This window comes from Polypterus senegalus, chromosome 17, assembly GCF_016835505.1.
Source record: "Polypterus senegalus isolate Bchr_013 chromosome 17, ASM1683550v1, whole genome shotgun sequence".
NCBI lineage: Eukaryota > Metazoa > Chordata > Cladistia > Polypteriformes > Polypteridae > Polypterus > Polypterus senegalus.
In genome coordinates this window covers 3382123-3399091 of record NC_053170.1, presented here as the reverse complement: position 1 = coordinate 3399091, position 16969 = coordinate 3382123, and the positions used below count along the sequence as shown (strand labels likewise).

The 16969-nt window shown below is 52.7% G+C and overlaps 2 protein-coding genes across 12 annotated transcripts in view; one reads left to right on the top strand and one right to left on the bottom strand.

Annotated features, from left to right (window-relative positions):
* The first annotated feature begins 993 nt into the window (after positions 1-993).
* On the top strand, positions 994-12911 carry tmem98 (transmembrane protein 98). Of its 6 annotated transcripts, none has more exons than XM_039740866.1 (7): positions 994-1068; positions 8475-8689; positions 9421-9552; positions 11507-11540; positions 11639-11754; positions 11837-11896; positions 11985-12192. In XM_039740866.1, exons 2-7 carry the CDS (start codon positions 8532-8534, stop codon positions 12190-12192), a joined length of 708 nt encoding a protein of 235 aa, XP_039596800.1. In that variant the 5' UTR covers positions 994-1068; positions 8475-8531. The 6 variants fall into 6 exon arrangements, with proteins under 6 accessions (XP_039596800.1, XP_039596804.1, XP_039596802.1 ...); XM_039740870.1 differs by lacking the exon at positions 994-1068 and adding an exon at positions 1143-1227; XM_039740868.1 differs by lacking the exon at positions 994-1068 and adding an exon at positions 5103-5226.
* Positions 12912-13887: 976 nt separating this feature from the next.
* The window catches only part of LOC120518204 (supervillin-like), a 77543-nt gene continuing 74461 nt past the window's right edge, over positions 13888-16969 (bottom strand). For all 6 annotated transcript variants that reach the window (XM_039740859.1, XM_039740858.1, XM_039740860.1 and 3 more), the window contains 6 exons: positions 16822-16955; positions 16544-16699; positions 16293-16436; positions 15681-15793; positions 15447-15602; positions 13888-14461 (listed from right to left, as the gene is read on the bottom strand). In XM_039740859.1, the coding sequence (XP_039596793.1) occupies positions 14375-14461; positions 15447-15602; positions 15681-15793; positions 16293-16436; positions 16544-16699; positions 16822-16955 (790 nt within the window). In that variant the 3' untranslated portion in view covers positions 13888-14374. The remainder of the gene's footprint in view (positions 14462-15446; positions 15603-15680; positions 15794-16292; positions 16437-16543; positions 16700-16821; positions 16956-16969) is intronic.

Sequence of the window (16969 nt, the reverse complement as noted above, 5' to 3'; positions counted from 1 at the left end):
CTGAGTATTACACTTTATTTAAAATGTTGTGATTATGTTAAGAATGTTATTTTACAATATTTCAGTGCCTTGAATGAAATGTAAATGTTTACAGAGCTACCGTGGTTACGATTATAACTGGAGTGCCACCATCCTTGTCAGCTGTTGGGCCGGTGATTTGAATTGACAGTGTAAAGTATAAAGTGTTACAAGTAAAGCAGTAACTTGAGTATGGATTGCTAATTATTTCATTTTTTTTTACCTTTAGAGAAACATTCAATGAATAATAAAGCCTGGTGATACGGTGGGCTGGCACCCTGCTCGGGGTTTGTTTCCTGCCTTGTGCCCTGTGTTGGCTGGGATTGGCTCCAGCAGACCCCCATGACCCTGTGTTAGGATATAGCATGTTGGATAATGGATGGATGGATGGATACAGCCCAGTTTGTATGTTTTCTAACATGGCGCCCCTCAAGCGCCTGGTTTTTCCGAGACAGTCCTGTAAGCTGATGTTGCTATAAGTAACCTAAAGTTCCTCTTGCAGTTCTGAAATTGTAAATTCACTGATCCGTATCCAAACTCCCCATTTGTGGCTTCTTTCTCGTATGTACAGGTCTCACTGTAATAATTCTACTAGAAGCAAAGGAAGGGGGCGCCATTTACAGCTTCGCCCAGGGCAGCAAAAATACTCGAGCCGCCTCTGGACCAAGGTGCCCCATGAAGGGTGGTACTTCCCTGTTTTGGAGGCCCCCCTCATCACCATTGACAGTGCCTGTTTGTGTTCCGATTTCTAATCTTTATCCTTGTGATCACATTCACACTTTAAATAAGCCCCCAGCTGCCTTCCTCTTCTCCACACTTCAGTTTGCCTTGGTGCACCTGGTAGTGCCAGTGAGGGGCGGCACAGATGAGAGTCCCGCTGATGTTTCACGACGGCAGGCCCGTTTCAAGCCGATTACCCCGCGGGGGGAGGGGGCGAGTTGAGTTGAAGGGCCTGGGAGTGCGCGCCGCCGGGCGTTCCGTGCCTGCGCTTTTGGGTGCGCGCCTGCGCGGTGGTGGAGCCGCTTGTAGACACCGAGAGCTGCAGCAGCGGTAAGCGCGAACACCGAACCGGGTCTGAGCGAACAAACTCTATGGTGGGTGTGTGTGGGTGGTGCGGCTTACAGAAAAAAGACAAAAGTAACGAATCGTCCCGAAATGCCGTGCGAGCGTCTCCTGAACTGTCCGTCAGTCCTGCCGGGTCTTCAAACCGTAAGTTCGGCGCGCTTTCCTCGCACAGGACCTGCGCGTCCGGCGCATTTCGTGCGCTGCTCGGGTTTTTATGTTTTATTTTATTTTCTATAGCAGCCGGCTTTCGCGTTTTCATCATTAAAGTGGATTTGGAGTAAGTAACGTGAGAAGGAGAAGTCGAATCTCCGTCACCGGGGGGTTAAATTTCGAGAGAAAAAAAAAAAAAAACTCTGGAAAAAGCGAATTGGTTGATTGGCAGTCAGTGCCCGGCGGACTCGACTCTGCCCACTCGATTGTTTGCTCGATATGCCTCGCAAGGCGACTAACGGTTGAGGGGTCCATCTGCTTGATCAGAAAATGTCGAGCATTAAAGTACCCGACAGAAAATGACGCCAGAAAAGGCGCTGCATGAGCAGCTGGATCCACACAAGAGATGAAAGTTAAAGAAAATCAAAAATCAGAGATGCGTTTAGAAATGTCAACGCCGTTTATTAATTAGGGGCAGCAGAACTGGCACCGCCGATACCGCAGCCTCCTCGCCGCTATGGGACCGCGACATCTGTGCGACGTGCCGCGTGTTCTACCGGTGGCCGCGTGGCTCTTCCTGTCATCCTCACATTCTGTGGTACAAAGACTTTTGGGTATGTGCAAGGGGTCCTGTCCAGGGTTGACTGCTGAAGTGGATGGTGTGGACTGGGCTACAATCTCTGAAAATAGACAGATGCGCCCACCAGTTTGTAGTGGAGTCCAGACTGCGGACCACCAGCTGGTCTTGCTATGAGGGCTCATCTTACAGCTCAGTGCTATAAAGTGACTTTCGGCCCCGTCTATCGCTTGGCTGAAATGACCTAAGAGGTGACCAGTGCCCTTTACCTGCTCCTCATAAACAATAAGCGGAGGGTGCCAACCAGGGGCGTCACTAGCTTTATCATTTATTTGGGATCTTAAACCCCCATTAATGCTGCCAGTCCTTTTCCTGTGGAATTTTCCACTAATGACAACTAATTGGAGTTTTGGTGTCTGAAGGTTGTGCATTGGCGTCCCCCTGTGAACTTTTGCGCAAGTCGTCCATTCTTATCAGATAACGGAACGGCAAGGATAGAGGTGGCTGGGCTCTGGAGATGGTAAGACCTCCGGGGCTAAACACCCCCAGAGAAAAAAGACAACGCTACTGGTGCCAAATACAAGCTGTGCTCACTTCCAAATGTTTTAATTCCTCTTCAGTGAAGTTCAGCAGGTTTCCCTTCCTCGCTCTGCCCAAAGACATCTCACTATGGCACCTTGTTCAACAAGCGGTGCCACCCCGCGTGTTCGTTTGCCCTCTGGCCTGACGACAGAGCACTGCGCTGTGCGTGTTCACACTACCCATAAGCCATTGCAAACGTCTCGTATTGTGTCCCCTTCTGTTAACCATTTTCAAATAGCCTTTCCTCTCAGATCTGTCTTGTGGGCTGCACGGTGGCACAGTGGTAGCGTTGCTGCCTCGCAGTTAGGTGACCCGGGTTTGGTTCACCTGCGTGGTCCTCCCTCTGTGGAGTTTGCATGTTCTCCCCGTGTCTGTGCGGGTCTCCTCCCACAGTCCCAAGACCTACAGGTTAGGTGCATTGTTATGGTGTGTGTGTGTGCGTGTGCCCTGCCTTGTGCCCTGTGTTGGCTGGGATTCGCTCCAGCAGACCCCCGTGACCCTGTAGTTAGGATATAGTGGGTTGGATAATGGAAGGATGGATGGATTTGTCTTGTATGTGTGCTGTGTAGAATGCATCATTTGTGATATCCATTAATAAAATTTGAAATTAGGATTTTGTTTTCTTCTGTTGCTCTGTACAGCACTGTGCTGTTTATTAATTGTTATGGCAAGAAATCGTCAGACTATCGCGGTATCGGCGACCTGTTGTTTCCTGCCGTGTGCCCCCGTGCTGCTAGGATTTGCCACCCCACCCATACATTGATTGGATTCCATGGCTTTGAGAATTCTGGGCCATTTTGTGAAGCGTTTTTACCCTGAAAGGCGCTATATAAAATTCACGCTTTTCTAAAGTTTGATCTCGTGCGTTGAGATTGCGCCCATGTTAGAGTAATTGCCCCCCAAGTGAGTGTGCCCATCCACGTCTGCTTCCTGCCCTGCGACCAGTGCTGTCTGGATATGCATTACCAGTGTGCACTTGGTAAACTGGTGACATCGTCTGAGTTGGATTCCTGTAAGGCGCAGTATACACTAAGATCGACTGTGTTATAAAGCTCTTCAAAATTCTGCTTACTACAAAGTTGTTCTCTATAGTAGCTTGATCTGTACAGGACTTTATGAAAGGCGCTGTATAACGAAGGTCCCGTCAGCCTTTTCTCTGTCACCCTGTCTCGTGATTCTTACAGACCTGTTGAGGCGCTTTATCATTGTCATTTGATGTAATTCTATTTCTATGCGCTGTGATTCATCGAATTTCAGTGAAACCTTCTACGTTAGTCCCTGTTAACCCTTTAAACTCAGTTCCATTGTTTTGGACCCAATAATGTAAAATTAAAAGAATTAGAAACCTGCATATAATCCTTCGTTTCGTCGCTGCTAGAATTAAAGCGCAGTGTCTTGGCGTTCGAGTGCCGTTCTGCACTCCCGACGCCTGCCCCGCCCTGCCGTCACCAAAATCTGACACTCGATGACACAATGAAGCATCCGCATGCTAGAATTAGCTCTCTGCTAAATCACCCACCCAGGGGTCTGTGGGGGTCTTAACCCGTCTTTGGCTATATCATATGTGTAGAGAGAGGTGTAAAAAACTCTACAAGGAGAAATGTCTGACCTTAACTTTGAGGGCTGGCACATGAATGTTGAAGTTATGGCCGATTAAATCAAAGCAGCAGAAAGCGGACCTAAATGAGGCGGAGTTTAAAAAGGGGGATATGCAAATGAGGGAATGACGTCAGCTAGCGGCTTTAGGCAACTTTTTTTTTGCACACCGCTGGTGACTTTACTTTGAAAAACTGTTGGCGACACTGAACGGCACTGGCAGGTGCCACTTTGACGGCTCCCGGGACCCGCCGTCCTGGTTATTAGGGGACTGATTTTTTTTTCTTCCAATAATAATTTGCCTCCTGTCATATCGGTGTATTAACCCATTGCTGGGGGCGTTTAATCAAATTCGGAATCAGGGGCGCGAGGAGACCGAGACCCACCTGACAACGTCAAGAACTCGAGAAAGAGGAGCTTGAATTCCGTAATAACGGTGACGCCATCATCTAAAACCGAGAGGGAGACGCGCTGACCACCGCGCCACCCTAAACTGCTGAACTCCATAGGGACTTTTTGCGGTTTTTCTGTGTTTGCGCAGCGGCGTGTGTGTGTGTGTGTGTGTGTACAGGGGGTCTCAAAAGCGTCACCGCCTGACTTGCCCGTGACGGTCCTCGCATGAGCTCCTTGTTCACACACACACACGCACACACACTGCGCTTGCTTTTCCTGGACTTCCTCGTCTGCCTCACCTCACTCGCCTTCACCCCACAGCCCCCCGCACGCCGCCCCCCCCCCTTACATTCTTCAGCTGATAAACTCCGCAGTCTCGGGATTTGCAGGCCCGCGCTTGACGCCACTTTGTGAAGCCTCCGTGTGCCCGCGCTGCGCGTCCCCGTTCGGTGGGAGTCCGTGCCTGGTGCCGGGGGGCTCCTGGGACTTCATAGGATTCCGAGTCGCCGCTTAATCCTGAAGATTTGATGGTTGGGTGGGGGTGGTGTGGGGGCTGGGGGTCTGGAAATGGCGTGTAAAGCTCACATGGAATGTGGAAATTAAATCCTATTGGTGAGGTGGGGGTCCAGGGGGGGTTATTATTATTATTAATGATTACTTCAGACCCCGCATTCCTATTTAGCGCCGAAACTCCTGCCTCCCTCTCTGCGTCTTCTCGGAGTTTTAAAAAGGCTTCAGTCACAGTCGGTAGAAGAAGCCCCGGCAGCGCCATGTCGTGTGGGAGGTCCTGTGAGTCCCCTCAGAGAGAGTCAGCAAGTGACAACACTTTGGGGACACCCGGCCAGGTAGGGATTGAGGATTTGGGGGGGCTGCGAGCCTGAGCGCTGCCAGCTGGAGCCAATGGGCACAACGATGGCATCGGGTCGCCTCCTCTGAAAAGCAGAAGTTCCCCCTTTAAGGGGTCTCGAACAGTAATGGGGGGAGGCCGGTTGCTGTAGCCATTGGAGAACCAGAGATCTCGGCAGCGACCTGCACTAACCAGCCTTTTCATGGCCCAGTTTAGGTGGGCAGGTGACTTCTGAGACAGGTGGGTGCGTACCTGTAACACGTTGTTCCTCAGCTGCCACCCGAGTGTCATTGAATGTCACATCCTCCCAAACATTCTGTGAAGAGGAGCTGATGACGTTCATTGTGAAAGGCGCTATACAGAAAGGGCTTACTTATGCAATGGCCCGGGGTGTCTGTGTGTTCCCCTCTTGTCTTTGGGGTCTCACAGGCCTAAAGATTTGGGTCATTGGTGATAAATCAGAGTGTCAGGCGTTGTCCCCGCCGTGCGCCCCCGTTCTGCTAGGATTTGCTACCCCACCACCACCACCACCACGTCCAGTGGATTAGGCGGCTCTGTGAGTGTTGGGCCATTTTGTGGAGCGTTTCTTACGCTGAAAGGCGCTATATGCAATTCACTCTTTTCTAAAGTTTGATCTGGTGTGTTGTGATTGCACCCATGTTAGAGTAATTGCCCCCCAAGTGAGTGTGCCCGCCCATGTCTGCCTACTGCCTTGTGACCAGTGCTGTCTAGATACGCATTGCCAGTGCGCACTGGGTAAACTGGTGATGTTCTGTACAGTCTGAGTTGGTTTCCTGTAAGGCGCTATATACACTGAGATCGACTGTTTTATAAAGAACTTCACGTGCGGCTTGTTCTCTTTAGTAGTTTGATCTGACAGGACTTTATGAAAGGCGCTATATAACGGAGACCCTTCAGCCTTTTCTCTGTCACCCGCTCTCTGCGCTTCATCATTTTTACACCTCAGTAGACATGGCTTCACTTGTGGCGGCCCCCTCTGTATGTCATGTAGTGGACCCCCGATGCTCTGCTCTGGACCCCAGTGGTGTTTTGAACCCGAGTCTCCTGCCTCACTAACTTCATGTTCAAGTTGGGCTTCTTGACGTGGCCCCCTCTGAATGTCACTCTCTGGTCACTCCAGACCCCCCCAGTGACCCACTGCACCGTCTCCTCGTCCTTTACAAAGATTTCTCGGTCCCCAACTTCCTCTGTTTTCAGGGCCAAGTGTTGGCTTTTTTTGTGGCTAAATTCAGAAATGGGCATCAGTGCCCTCTGCAGGAATGTCCACCATTTTGTTTTGTTTGTTTTTTGTATATAGTGCCTTTCTTTGACAGACCCCAATTGTAGGCTCAGTATAGCTCAGCTGTCCCCATATTTTTGACAATTTGAGCTGCGGCCGATGATGCGATGTTTGTTATTATCACAATGTGATGCCACCACCTCCTGGGGGGCACAGCTGCTTTACAGAAGTGTTGTTTGAGGATCCAAAGTGTTCAACTGGACACCTCCGCAGCTCCGCCCACTTCACGGGCCAATCATATTACAGAGCTCCATGAAGTAAGCCAATCAGTGAGAACTCTACACAGACAGAGCTCAAGCTCTCCCTCTAGTGGCCAAGCGAGACATTGATGGCTCCACTCACTCCGTCACCAGTGTGTCCCTAACATGTCACATATGTGGCCAGTTTTCTGTATGTTTAGCCAGCAGCTGGAATGTACGTCAGACATATGAAATGACGATATCCGTGGTGGGCATATGCGTCTGGCATCATGGCAGCCACATTACAGGAGTGTCCAGCAGGTGGCGCACTGCCTACGTGTTACCAGTAGGCCCTTATCTGTCTGGCTGGTGGTGCCCAACATGTGCCCTGTATGTGCCACTTCTGTCCAGCAGGGTGTATGTGTCAAGTAAACCTATGAAGTGGTGGCCAGTCTCTCCAGCAGGTGGCATGTGTGCCCAGTACGTGACCTGTGTGTCCAGTAGGCACATCACGTGCACCCCCTTGGGTGGCATGTGTCCAGTATGTGTCACTAATATCCCACCACTGACACCACGTGACCCTCACCAGGTCATGTCACCTGCCTGTGCTTCACTGGAGATGTAACCAGTGGTACCTCAAATGTTGTGAGTCCGTCAAGCATTAAGTAATAAAAAATAAGGGCTTAATGTCCAGCTGGTGACCGGACGGTGGGCACATCGTGAGGGTCCAGCTGGTTGACTGGGCAGCTCCAGTGTCTGCTGCTGAGCCCTCCTGGTGCGTCGCCCATTTAAGGTCTTTGAGAGTTGTGTGGGCGTTGCCTTATGCAGTGGGCGTGACTACCAGACCCCGCCCCTGTCGTGATTGATCTGTTGTTTGCCCGCCACCTCCTGTGCCGCTCGGCTCTGTTAATGTTTAGCCGTCTGGTCAGAGGTCAAGCGGCTGCCTCCTGTTTGCTTTGGCGCTGCCACCTTCACTCCTTCACCGTCAAGCAGCTGCGTCACCTGCCGCCAGCCATTGCCTGGGCTGGGAGGTAAGAGGGCCGACAGCGACTTTGTACTTTTGTGTTTTTCTTTGGGTTTTACTGGCACAAGCTGGCAGAGCGGGGTGGCTATGATCTCCCACCATGCTCAGGATTGGGGTGTCTGAGGTGTCATCGCTTCAGCCCATGTGTCGCTTTTGGGAAGCAGAGAGAGTGGCACAGAATCGAGACGTGTGACGGACTCTCGGGCCACACAAGGTAAGAATGAAAAACGAGGCCAGCGGAGCGACGTGAGCAAAGAAAGAAGGGCAGGTGAGCCACACGGGGGTCCTGCCACCCAATTAGCGTCTCCCCTTCTTACCCACCTACTGTTTTTGGGAAATCCCTGCATGGGACTCGGTCCAGTCAAAACTGGGGGTGTGATGGGTGGGGTTGGCAGTTTTGAGGATACCCACCAGTCTGCCTATCCAGGGCCACTGGCTGCTGACTATTGGGCAGGTGGTGCCACCTTCTGTATGATGGCAGGAACTGAAGCCACCCTCTGAAGCCCCACTTTTCTTGGTGTACCTGTGGTGGTAGTCGTGGTGGGCATCAGTCCGTCATTCCTGGGTACCAACAGTCACTGGGTGCCAGTGCCACCTGCTCCCGTCCCCAAAATGACCGGCCATTTAGTGTCATTTGTGAGTGTGTGAAGGAAGCCCCGCCCCCTTTCATATCATCCCATAATTCCATCTCCATGGACACCTGACTCCACGTTTAACCCCTCGCCCTTTTTTGATTTTTGCAGGTAAACATGAAGCCATAGCCGAGGCAGCACCCCCCCCACCGGTGTCTCATCATTTTGATGCTTCTCCAGCCCCCCGGTGTTGCCATGGAGACGGTTGTCATCGTAGCGATTGGCGTGCTGGCCACCATCTTCCTGGCATCGTTTGTGGCCCTGGTGGTCGTCTGCAGACAGCGCTACTGCCGCGCCGCCGACCTGCTGCACCACTTCAACTCCAAGTGAGTCCTGGCGCCCCCTCGTGGTGGGCTGTGGTATGGCGGCCTTCCCGTCGTGTCCTCTTCCTTTTCTTCTTCTTTGTGATTTTGCTTTTTTAATCCTCACAATATGTCCATTTTTTTCAAATTTTATTTGAATCTGTGAATTTTTGTTTTTCCCTCACATACTTGTGCAAATGAGTTTTTGCCATTGGTCGGTCACACTTGTGGGCCTCATGAAAGGCGCTATAAATTAAAATCAGTGGTAGTCCATAGTTGTGAAGTAAAAACAAAGAAAGTGGGATTCCTGCGTCAGGCCATTCCCTCACTCTCTTTATATAGCGCCTTTCCTTCTCCGTCTGTCTCTCGATGTCACGTCTGCGTGTCACACTTTGTTTGTTGTTCCTTTCCTTCTTCTCTTGGCTGCTCCACGTTTATTCATTTTACACTTTTATTTATAATTGTTCATTCTGCTTGAACCCGTGTCTTGCTTCAGTGGCCTTTTTTTTCCCTCTCCTCGTACTTTTTATTGTTTCGTTTCTTTTTGATCTGCAAAATGAAGAATCAGTGGAAAGGCGCTATATATGACCCAAATCCTGCCCTCCCCTCCCTTGAGTTTGCACTCTTTGCCACAGATGGCGCCCTCTGCTGGTGCAGCTTGTCAGGCCACATAACTGAAATCCCACCGCTGCCACCTGCTCTGCTGATTTGTGCCCCTCTGAGACCCCTTTACCAGTCGTGCCATTTCATTTCAGGCCCACGGTGGATCTCATCAGCGCCATGGAGACCCAGAGTGAGCCCTCGGAGCTTGAACTGGACGATGTGGTCATCACCAACCCTCACATCGAGGCCATCCTGGAGAACGAGGACTGGATCGAGGACGCCTCGTACGGTGCACTTTATTGGTGTCATTCTTTAGTTTGTCTGGGCCCACTGGGCACATAGGTGGCCACTTACTTGAAGCTGCTTTGTCACACCTGATGGCCGTCGTGTGGGTCGGCCCTTGATGACTGGGCCATTGAGGGGCAGCTCAGATGTATCATGCAAGAAAGGATTTGGAGGAGCCTGTTTAGGGGTCACTTACCCTCAGGCTGGTGGTGCGGACTGGCACTGCTGTGCTCAGTGCCAGCTTACTGTGGGCATTAATGGAGGAGCTGTCACTTGCATGGCCTACCTGTGTGGACTCTTACGACTCACAGAAGCCCTCTGGTGGCAGGCCAGTGATCTGCGATGTTAGCGGCGAGACAGAAGTAATCGAGGAACTTCAGGGACACGACCCACAGAGCCATTGACACCTCGGGGGCACACAACGTGGCTTTATGGGTTGTGGCATCCATTGTAGCAATTCTAAGATATAATCATTTGTAGAGTCCACTTAATCCAATGGAGGGTCCTGAGCCAATCCGAGCAGGATGGGGCACAAGGGAGGAACCAACCTCACTGAAACGGCAGTTCACTGCAGGGCACACAAGCTAATGCCCACTCAAAGTCAATTCTCTGCTCAAGCTTGTTTTAGAGTGTCGTTTACTGTGTAACCACTAGGGGGCACTTCTATGCATGGCCCTCTTATTCTGGTTAAAGGGGTGGCTCCTGGCAGCCCTCCTGCTGTAACTGTGTGGGACACATGTAGCCAATTCAGAAGTGCCACTTGCACTACTCATTCTAGATGTGATATGCAGTTCACCATTTTAAGACTAGAGGGCAGCAGTGTCCACTTAGCCAGTGATTTTCTACCCACTTATCCAGTGGGAGGAGGCATGTGGCATAGCATGGCATGTCCCAGCAGAAACTAGCCAGGCTGAGGTGCCAGTCCAGCACAGGACGCTCATAAACACACACTGCGAGCCAATTCTCATCTCAAGCTTCTGCCTCTTGTTGTAGAGTTCATTCCACTGTTTAGCACTAGAGGGCAGCGCCATCCATCCCTTCACTCATTGTAGGCCCAGGTATGGCAGCTGGGGGTGGAAGTGCACCGTTTTACCTTTAGCTGGCAGCAGCATCCCTCCATCCATCCGCTCACTGTGTAGCCCCCTTTTTTCGGTGTTGTGGCAGTCGGACCATCTCAAGGCACACCCCCACACATGCCCACTCAGCTTGGTACTGTATAGGGTGCAGTTTACTGTTTAACCACTAGGGGGTCCACATCCATCCATTGCATAGCCCTGTTGTTCTGTTCAGGGTGGTGGACGCCTGGAGCCTATCCTGGCAGCACCGGCTATAAGGGTGGACTAAACATGAGAAGGCATGTCACCCATTCAGAGATGGCACTTGAGCTCCTGCCTCTTGCTGTGGAGTGCAGTTCTCTGTTTCAGCACTAGGTGGCTGGAGTGCTCATCCAGACACTGATTTTCTAGTCCCCTTCTAGCCAGCTGGGCATCATGGGAAGCTGAGCATCATGGGAAGCTGAGGCATAACGCAGTAGCACTGGGGACAAGGCAGGAACCGACCCAGGGCAGGATGCCAGTCAATGAGGAGGGCACACTCCTTCACTCGGACTTGGCCAATTTAAGAGTATCGACTCCTGCCATTAAACCAGTAGGACTGGGCACAATGGAGGTCACGGCCAGTCAAGTTCCCAACTCTTGGATGACCTTCTCTGATCTTCTTGGAGTTTGTACTTCATTTGAGACCAACAAGAATAGTTGGCACGCAGGCTGCAGGTTCCCCACTAGAGGGTGCCAATGCTGCGCCTGCCATGATCTCCTTGAAGAGCTGAGAGGGCAAAGCGCAGGGCAACCGAGCAGCGAAACGAGAGGAGCAACGGGTGGTAAAACGAAACCTTCAAGGTGGAGGAGGACAGAATGCCATCTGACTCTTTGCTCTGCCTTTCTTTCTGTTTAGGGGTCTCGTCTCCCACTGCATCGCCATCCTCAAGGTAAGACGCCGGCCGCTCTTCCTCATCCTCCTCCTCCTCCTCTTTGTTTTCGTCTTCTTTCACGTATTCTCACTCGACGGCCCTCCTGTCCTTCACAGATCTGCCACACCCTGACCGAGAAGCTGGTTGCTATGACGATGGGGTCCGGCGCCAAAGTCAAAGCCCCGGCGAGTCTCAGTGACATCATCATGGTGGCCAAGAGGATCAGCCCCCGGTCAGTGAAGTTGCGGTCCTCACCGATCTCCTCGACCCTTGGCTGGCCGTGGCCGCCCTCTCATTCTCTCCTTCTTTTGCAGGGTGGATGATGTGGTGCGATCGATGTACCCGCCGCTGGACCCTAAGCTGCTCGATGCCAGGTAGTCCACCCTGCTGGCGGTGTCTGGTACTACACCAGTGTGCCAACTCGCCCTTGCGTTTCCCGACCTTTCTGTGTTTCTGTTGCAGGGCCACAGCTCTCCTGTTATCGGTCAGCCATTTGGTTCTGGTGACCAGGAATGCCTGCCACATGTCCGGGGCGATGGACTGGATCGACCAGTCCCTCAACGCAGCCGAGGACCACATCACCATCCTGCGGGAAGCTGCCCTGGCGGCGGAGCCCGAGCGAAACCTGCTGGCGTGCGATTCCTTTCGGCAGCAGCAGTCGGCCATTTAGTGGGAGCCTGAAGTCGAGACCCCAGAGAGTGGACCCGGTGGGCCTCTCGCCTCCACGTTGCACCCATCCATAGCTAGCAGTGTCCAGGCTGCCAACTTTGATGACTTCCAGTTTCTCCTGCCGAGCCTGATGCCCGCTGGACACTTGTGAAGGGTCCTTCAAAACTGAGCATGAGCGCCATCTTGTGGCCAAACTGCCAAGGTCTGCCATCTACTCCAATTCATCCTGCAGAATCTGAGGGGGGAGGTGGGGCTCAGAGGACCTGGTGGCAAAGCGGCGGGCATTTGAAGGTGAAACCTCATTTGACACTCCAGAGTGGGCCGAGCTTCCCAGTGCCACCGTCATCCAGTTCTGATGTCAACTTGCTGTCACCCCCTGCAGGAGAAACTCCAGTGAAAGCCAAGGCTCTGGCACAAGATGGCACATCGTGACCTTGTCACCTCTTCATGGACTCCATGGATGCCCCCGGTGGGGGGCTAGGAGGCGGAGCCCTAGTCTCGACAGGACACTCCCAGGATGCCGCTGTGCTGCTCGTTTCCCTTTTCTTTTCGTTTTTTCTTTTCTTGTTGCAAAGACTGAGAGAATGTCGCCCTCCTGTGCCTCCTTTGTGGAACTGCAGCTAATCCTCTCCGCTTTTCCGCGTTTGCCGTTCTTCTCCATTCCTGCTCTCCCACTTGTACTTTTTTCGTTTTTTTAACACATAAAGGACTGAGTGCAGAGACGCGATGGCGTTGTGTGCTTCTTGGGCCTGCGTTGCCCGCCATCTTAGGGTCTTCCATTCTTTTCTTTTTTTTTCTCCAGCTTCAGTTTCACCGGTGAGGATACCAGCGGTGAACTGGCAGGCTGAGGAGTTCATTCAGGGCTGTGCCCCGCTCAGCTGGTACCCCCCAGTAGAAGGCAAACACGACTTCTTATTAGGCAGTGGGCCTCAGAGGGCCAGACGGGTGCCCACCCATCACAGAATCACACACAATGGAAATGAGGGGGCCATCCAGTGCCAATACTGCACTCAGGGTCTCTCGGGTCCAGCGGCAGTCGGGTGGACCGGCCATCGGGGGGTTCTGGGTGTGCAGCCAGTGGTCCGTAATGACAAGGAGACTTTTCAAAAATCCAACCCCCCCCCCAAAGCAGAATACAATGATTGGATCTTCGTGAGCTGAGGGACCCCCAACTCGCTGTAACGATCGAGTCTCCGCCCACGAAACACGACAGTGCGAAACACGGCGCTGCATTAAACCAGCAGGGAGTCCGCACGTTGCATTGAGGCCTATGGGGGTCTTAATCTGGCCTGGCGCTGGGCACACAGGTGACCCTTCGATTTGGACTGCGGCCCACCTATGTCTTCTGGAGCTTCACAGCTGGCCCAGGGAATTATGGGATTTCAAACCAGTCAGGTGGAGTCCCAGTGGACTAAGCTTTTTAAACCAGTAAACTCCCAGTCTGCACCCCAAGCCATCAGGGGGACTTGAAGCTCAAACCAGTAACTGCTGTGTTTAAATCCAGTCTGATGAGGGGGGCTCCACGTTGAAACCCCCAGTATGCTCCCAGTGGATGGTGGGCTTTTTACACCAGCAGACCTCAAGTTGAATCCCCCCGAGCTGTTGACCACCAGTCTGGCTCACTGGTTAAGGGGCTTGGACCGCGGGGGGCTGTCAGTTCAAATTCAACGTGATAAGCAGACGCCCGGGGCGCTCAGTGGGATAAACATTTTATAACTCGAATAAGAAATAAAACAGAAAATATCTGAGAAAAGAAAAACACAAAGAAATAAAATCAAAAAAACAGAAATATGAACATCAAAACGAGCCCACCGCGGACGGCGCCAGCGATGAATGAAATGTCCGAGGGGCAGCACAGCAGATGGCAACTATCAGGGAGCTACAGCACAGCCAGGCACCCCCCATAGGAAGACCACCAGGCCCACCGTTTGGCGTCTGCTCCACCAGTGCTGGCACCTCACTGTTCATCGACTGTCACTTAAATGTCCCCATCAGTCTTGGGGGTCCCAGTGGGCAGGAATGGCAGGCGTCCAATGGCAGTGATGAGCGCATTGAAAGAGTCAAAGAGAAAAGACCCCCTGCTGGTACAAACCAAAGTCGAGGAATGAAAATGGCACGGTGCCCACCTGGCTCCCCCCATCTGGAGAGCGGACCCCCGCATCAGAGTGGCTGTCCAGGGCGCCTTAAAAGAGGCCTTTGCTCTTCTTCAGGTTCAGCTGCTTCCAGGCCGGGAGGGCATTGAACTCGTCCCTCTTCATCTCCAAGACCCTCTGAGGAGAAAAACGGGCAAAAATTAAAAAAACAGGGCGGTGGGCACAGGCGGGCACAGAACACGACACGAGCCAAAGCTCACCGGCCGTTTTGAACTCAGAGCCCACTGGTTTAAAAGGCTCACCCCCTTGAGCCACATTGGGAGCCCACCCATCAGACTGGGTTTCAAAATGGAGGATACTGGTTTGGACTTCCAGTCCCCATGAAGCCCCTCTGATGGCGGGGGGGTATAGCAGCTGGGATTCTTTTCTGGTGTTGGCTCCCATTTCCACCACAACTCGCCCTCGGACCACCAGTGCGGCTCAGTGCCACAAGATTTTCAAACCAGTCGACTCCCAGTTCAGTGTGGCCCATTAGACTTTGGGCTTGAGACCAGTTGACCACCAGCTAAGCCACCGACCTGCACCCCCAATTCTCAGTGCGGCTCAATGGGTTAAACAACTTAAAGCTGTCGGCCCCCCAGTTCAAGTCACTGCTGATCAGAGGACCCCCCCTCAAACCAGTTGACTACCAGCTGAAGAGCCAGCCTGCCTCCCAGTACGGCTCAATGGGTTAAACGTCACCAACCAGTCAGTTCCCTTTTCAGATCGCCACTGATCAGCGGACCCCCGACTGTGGCTCACTGATTACTGTGCTTAAATTCAGTCTGCTCCCAATTTAAACACCAGCTGGTGAACTTTATCCCAGTATGGCCCAGTGGATTCCAGTTTTTCAAACCAGTAAGCCTCAAGATGAATCCTATGCCTTGGGCTTCACTTCTGGCTCACTGAGTTAAGGCTACGGACCCCCACTTTGACTGGCAGCTGGATAGCTGGTTGCCAGTGTGGTCTGGTGGGTTACGGCCAGCTGAACGCCAACAAGACCCCCACCTGTCCGTGTGGCTTAGTGGGACGCGCCGTTTAAACCAGTGAACTCTGAGCTGGTCAGCCGACTGCCAGTGTGGCCCAGTGGGCTCAGCCCGTGAACCCCCCCCAAGTCACAAACCTGAAAGTCTTCATCCGACAGGTAGACCTCCAGCTTAAGGGGGTCGACACCCTCGGGCAGCGGCCTTGCCAGCAGCTCCTCCATGGAGTACTGGGTCTTGCACAGCCTGGCGAGGGCATCTTGCACCAGGATCACTTTGCTGCTCTGCGCTTCTGCCTGTTGAGACAAGCAGAGCCAATCATTGAGTGGCACCACAGTTGGCACCAGAGACGAAGCAGAGGGGCGGGTCCTTACCTGACTGAGACATGTGGCTTGGACCTCCCAGCGAGGAAAGATGTTGGTGAAGGTGAGCGGCTCGGCGCCAGCGTGGATCAGGTAGGCTTTGGGCGGGCGTTTGGGATTCTTTTCTAATGGTAGAGAGAGAGAGAGAGAGATGGGCATGTGCTGAGCCGCATGGCCTGTGCCACAAAAACACAGTTGATCACCTCCATGGTCTTCAGTCATTGCCAGTCTAAACCACTAGGTGGCAGCAGTGCCCAAACAATATGTGCCACTCCAGGTAGGCATCTGAGAAGGTCCAGATGTGAAGGGGTAAGTCAGCACCCTTTGGGGGGGCACACCAGTCCACAGGACACAAAGACCGCAGAGTCTCGGCTAGACGTGGTACCCACAGGTTTCTTGGCATGATCCTGCCGCAGGTGCCCACTCTAAGGTCTCCTGCCTAGGCATTTCTTTTTGGCTGCCATGCAATAAACTTAACTGGGGCCGATTGTCTGCCATGTGCTTTACTGCTACAGGCCAACTCACTGTCACTGTGGCCATTTTGCCATCCTAATGTTTATAGCACCTTTCGCGCTAATGCCAAGTCAGGGGGCAGCAGGTCACTTTCTCACTCCACACACACACCTTGGCAGTAGTGTAGGACAGTCTCCATGGCGCACTTCCTCTCCAGGTCCCAGCGGATCTGTGCCGAGCCGGTGCTGTCGGTGTCACCCGCTGCCTGGCCCTGCCACAGGTACACCTCCATTCGGTTATCCAGCAGAAAGAGTGCTGCAAAAAAATGAAGACATAACTGCCTGCCCACCCAAAACCATACTGACATACCAACCCCTCAGTGAACCCTGACATCTAGCCCACCCATTAGAAATGAAGCCCACCTGGCTGAGGCACAGAGTACAGGTTCTCTTGCAGAAATGGCATGGCGACCACTACATCGGGCACCATGGCGGCAGAGAGCTGCTCCTCGGCGGTGAACTCTCCAGAAGCGGCGCTCAGGTGGAACAGACGAGGCGTGAAGTTGTACTTCCCGGGGTCTGCAGAAGAGAAAAAGGGGGAATTGCACCCTGAGTGTTGGCACCACCATTGCCCGAGCACTTTGGCTATACTTGTCCACCAGCAGGAGGCGCTCTGCTAAGCTGCCACCTGCCCACCTCACCCTGTAACATGCAGTCATAGGTTTTTCGGCTCCGACCCCCCAGCGCCTCCCAGAATTCCTTTGGCTCTGCCCCCTCCTCAATCTCCTGGGTGGTCACCTCACTGCCGCTCTGGAGTCCCAACTCGGGTGGGCACCTGACAATGGTGGA

Coding starts and splice junctions, on each gene's coding strand:
- tmem98 (XM_039740869.1), top strand. CDS start 8,532: ATGCTTCTCCAGCCCCCCGGTGTTGCCATGGAGACGGTTGTCATCGTA. Junction 11,755..11,836: donor GCCAAGAGGATCAGCCCCCG/GTCAGTGAAGTT, acceptor CTTCTTTTGCAG/GGTGGATGATGTGGTGCGAT. Junction 11,897..11,984: donor CCTAAGCTGCTCGATGCCAG/GTAGTCCACCCT, acceptor TTTCTGTTGCAG/GGCCACAGCTCTCCTGTTAT.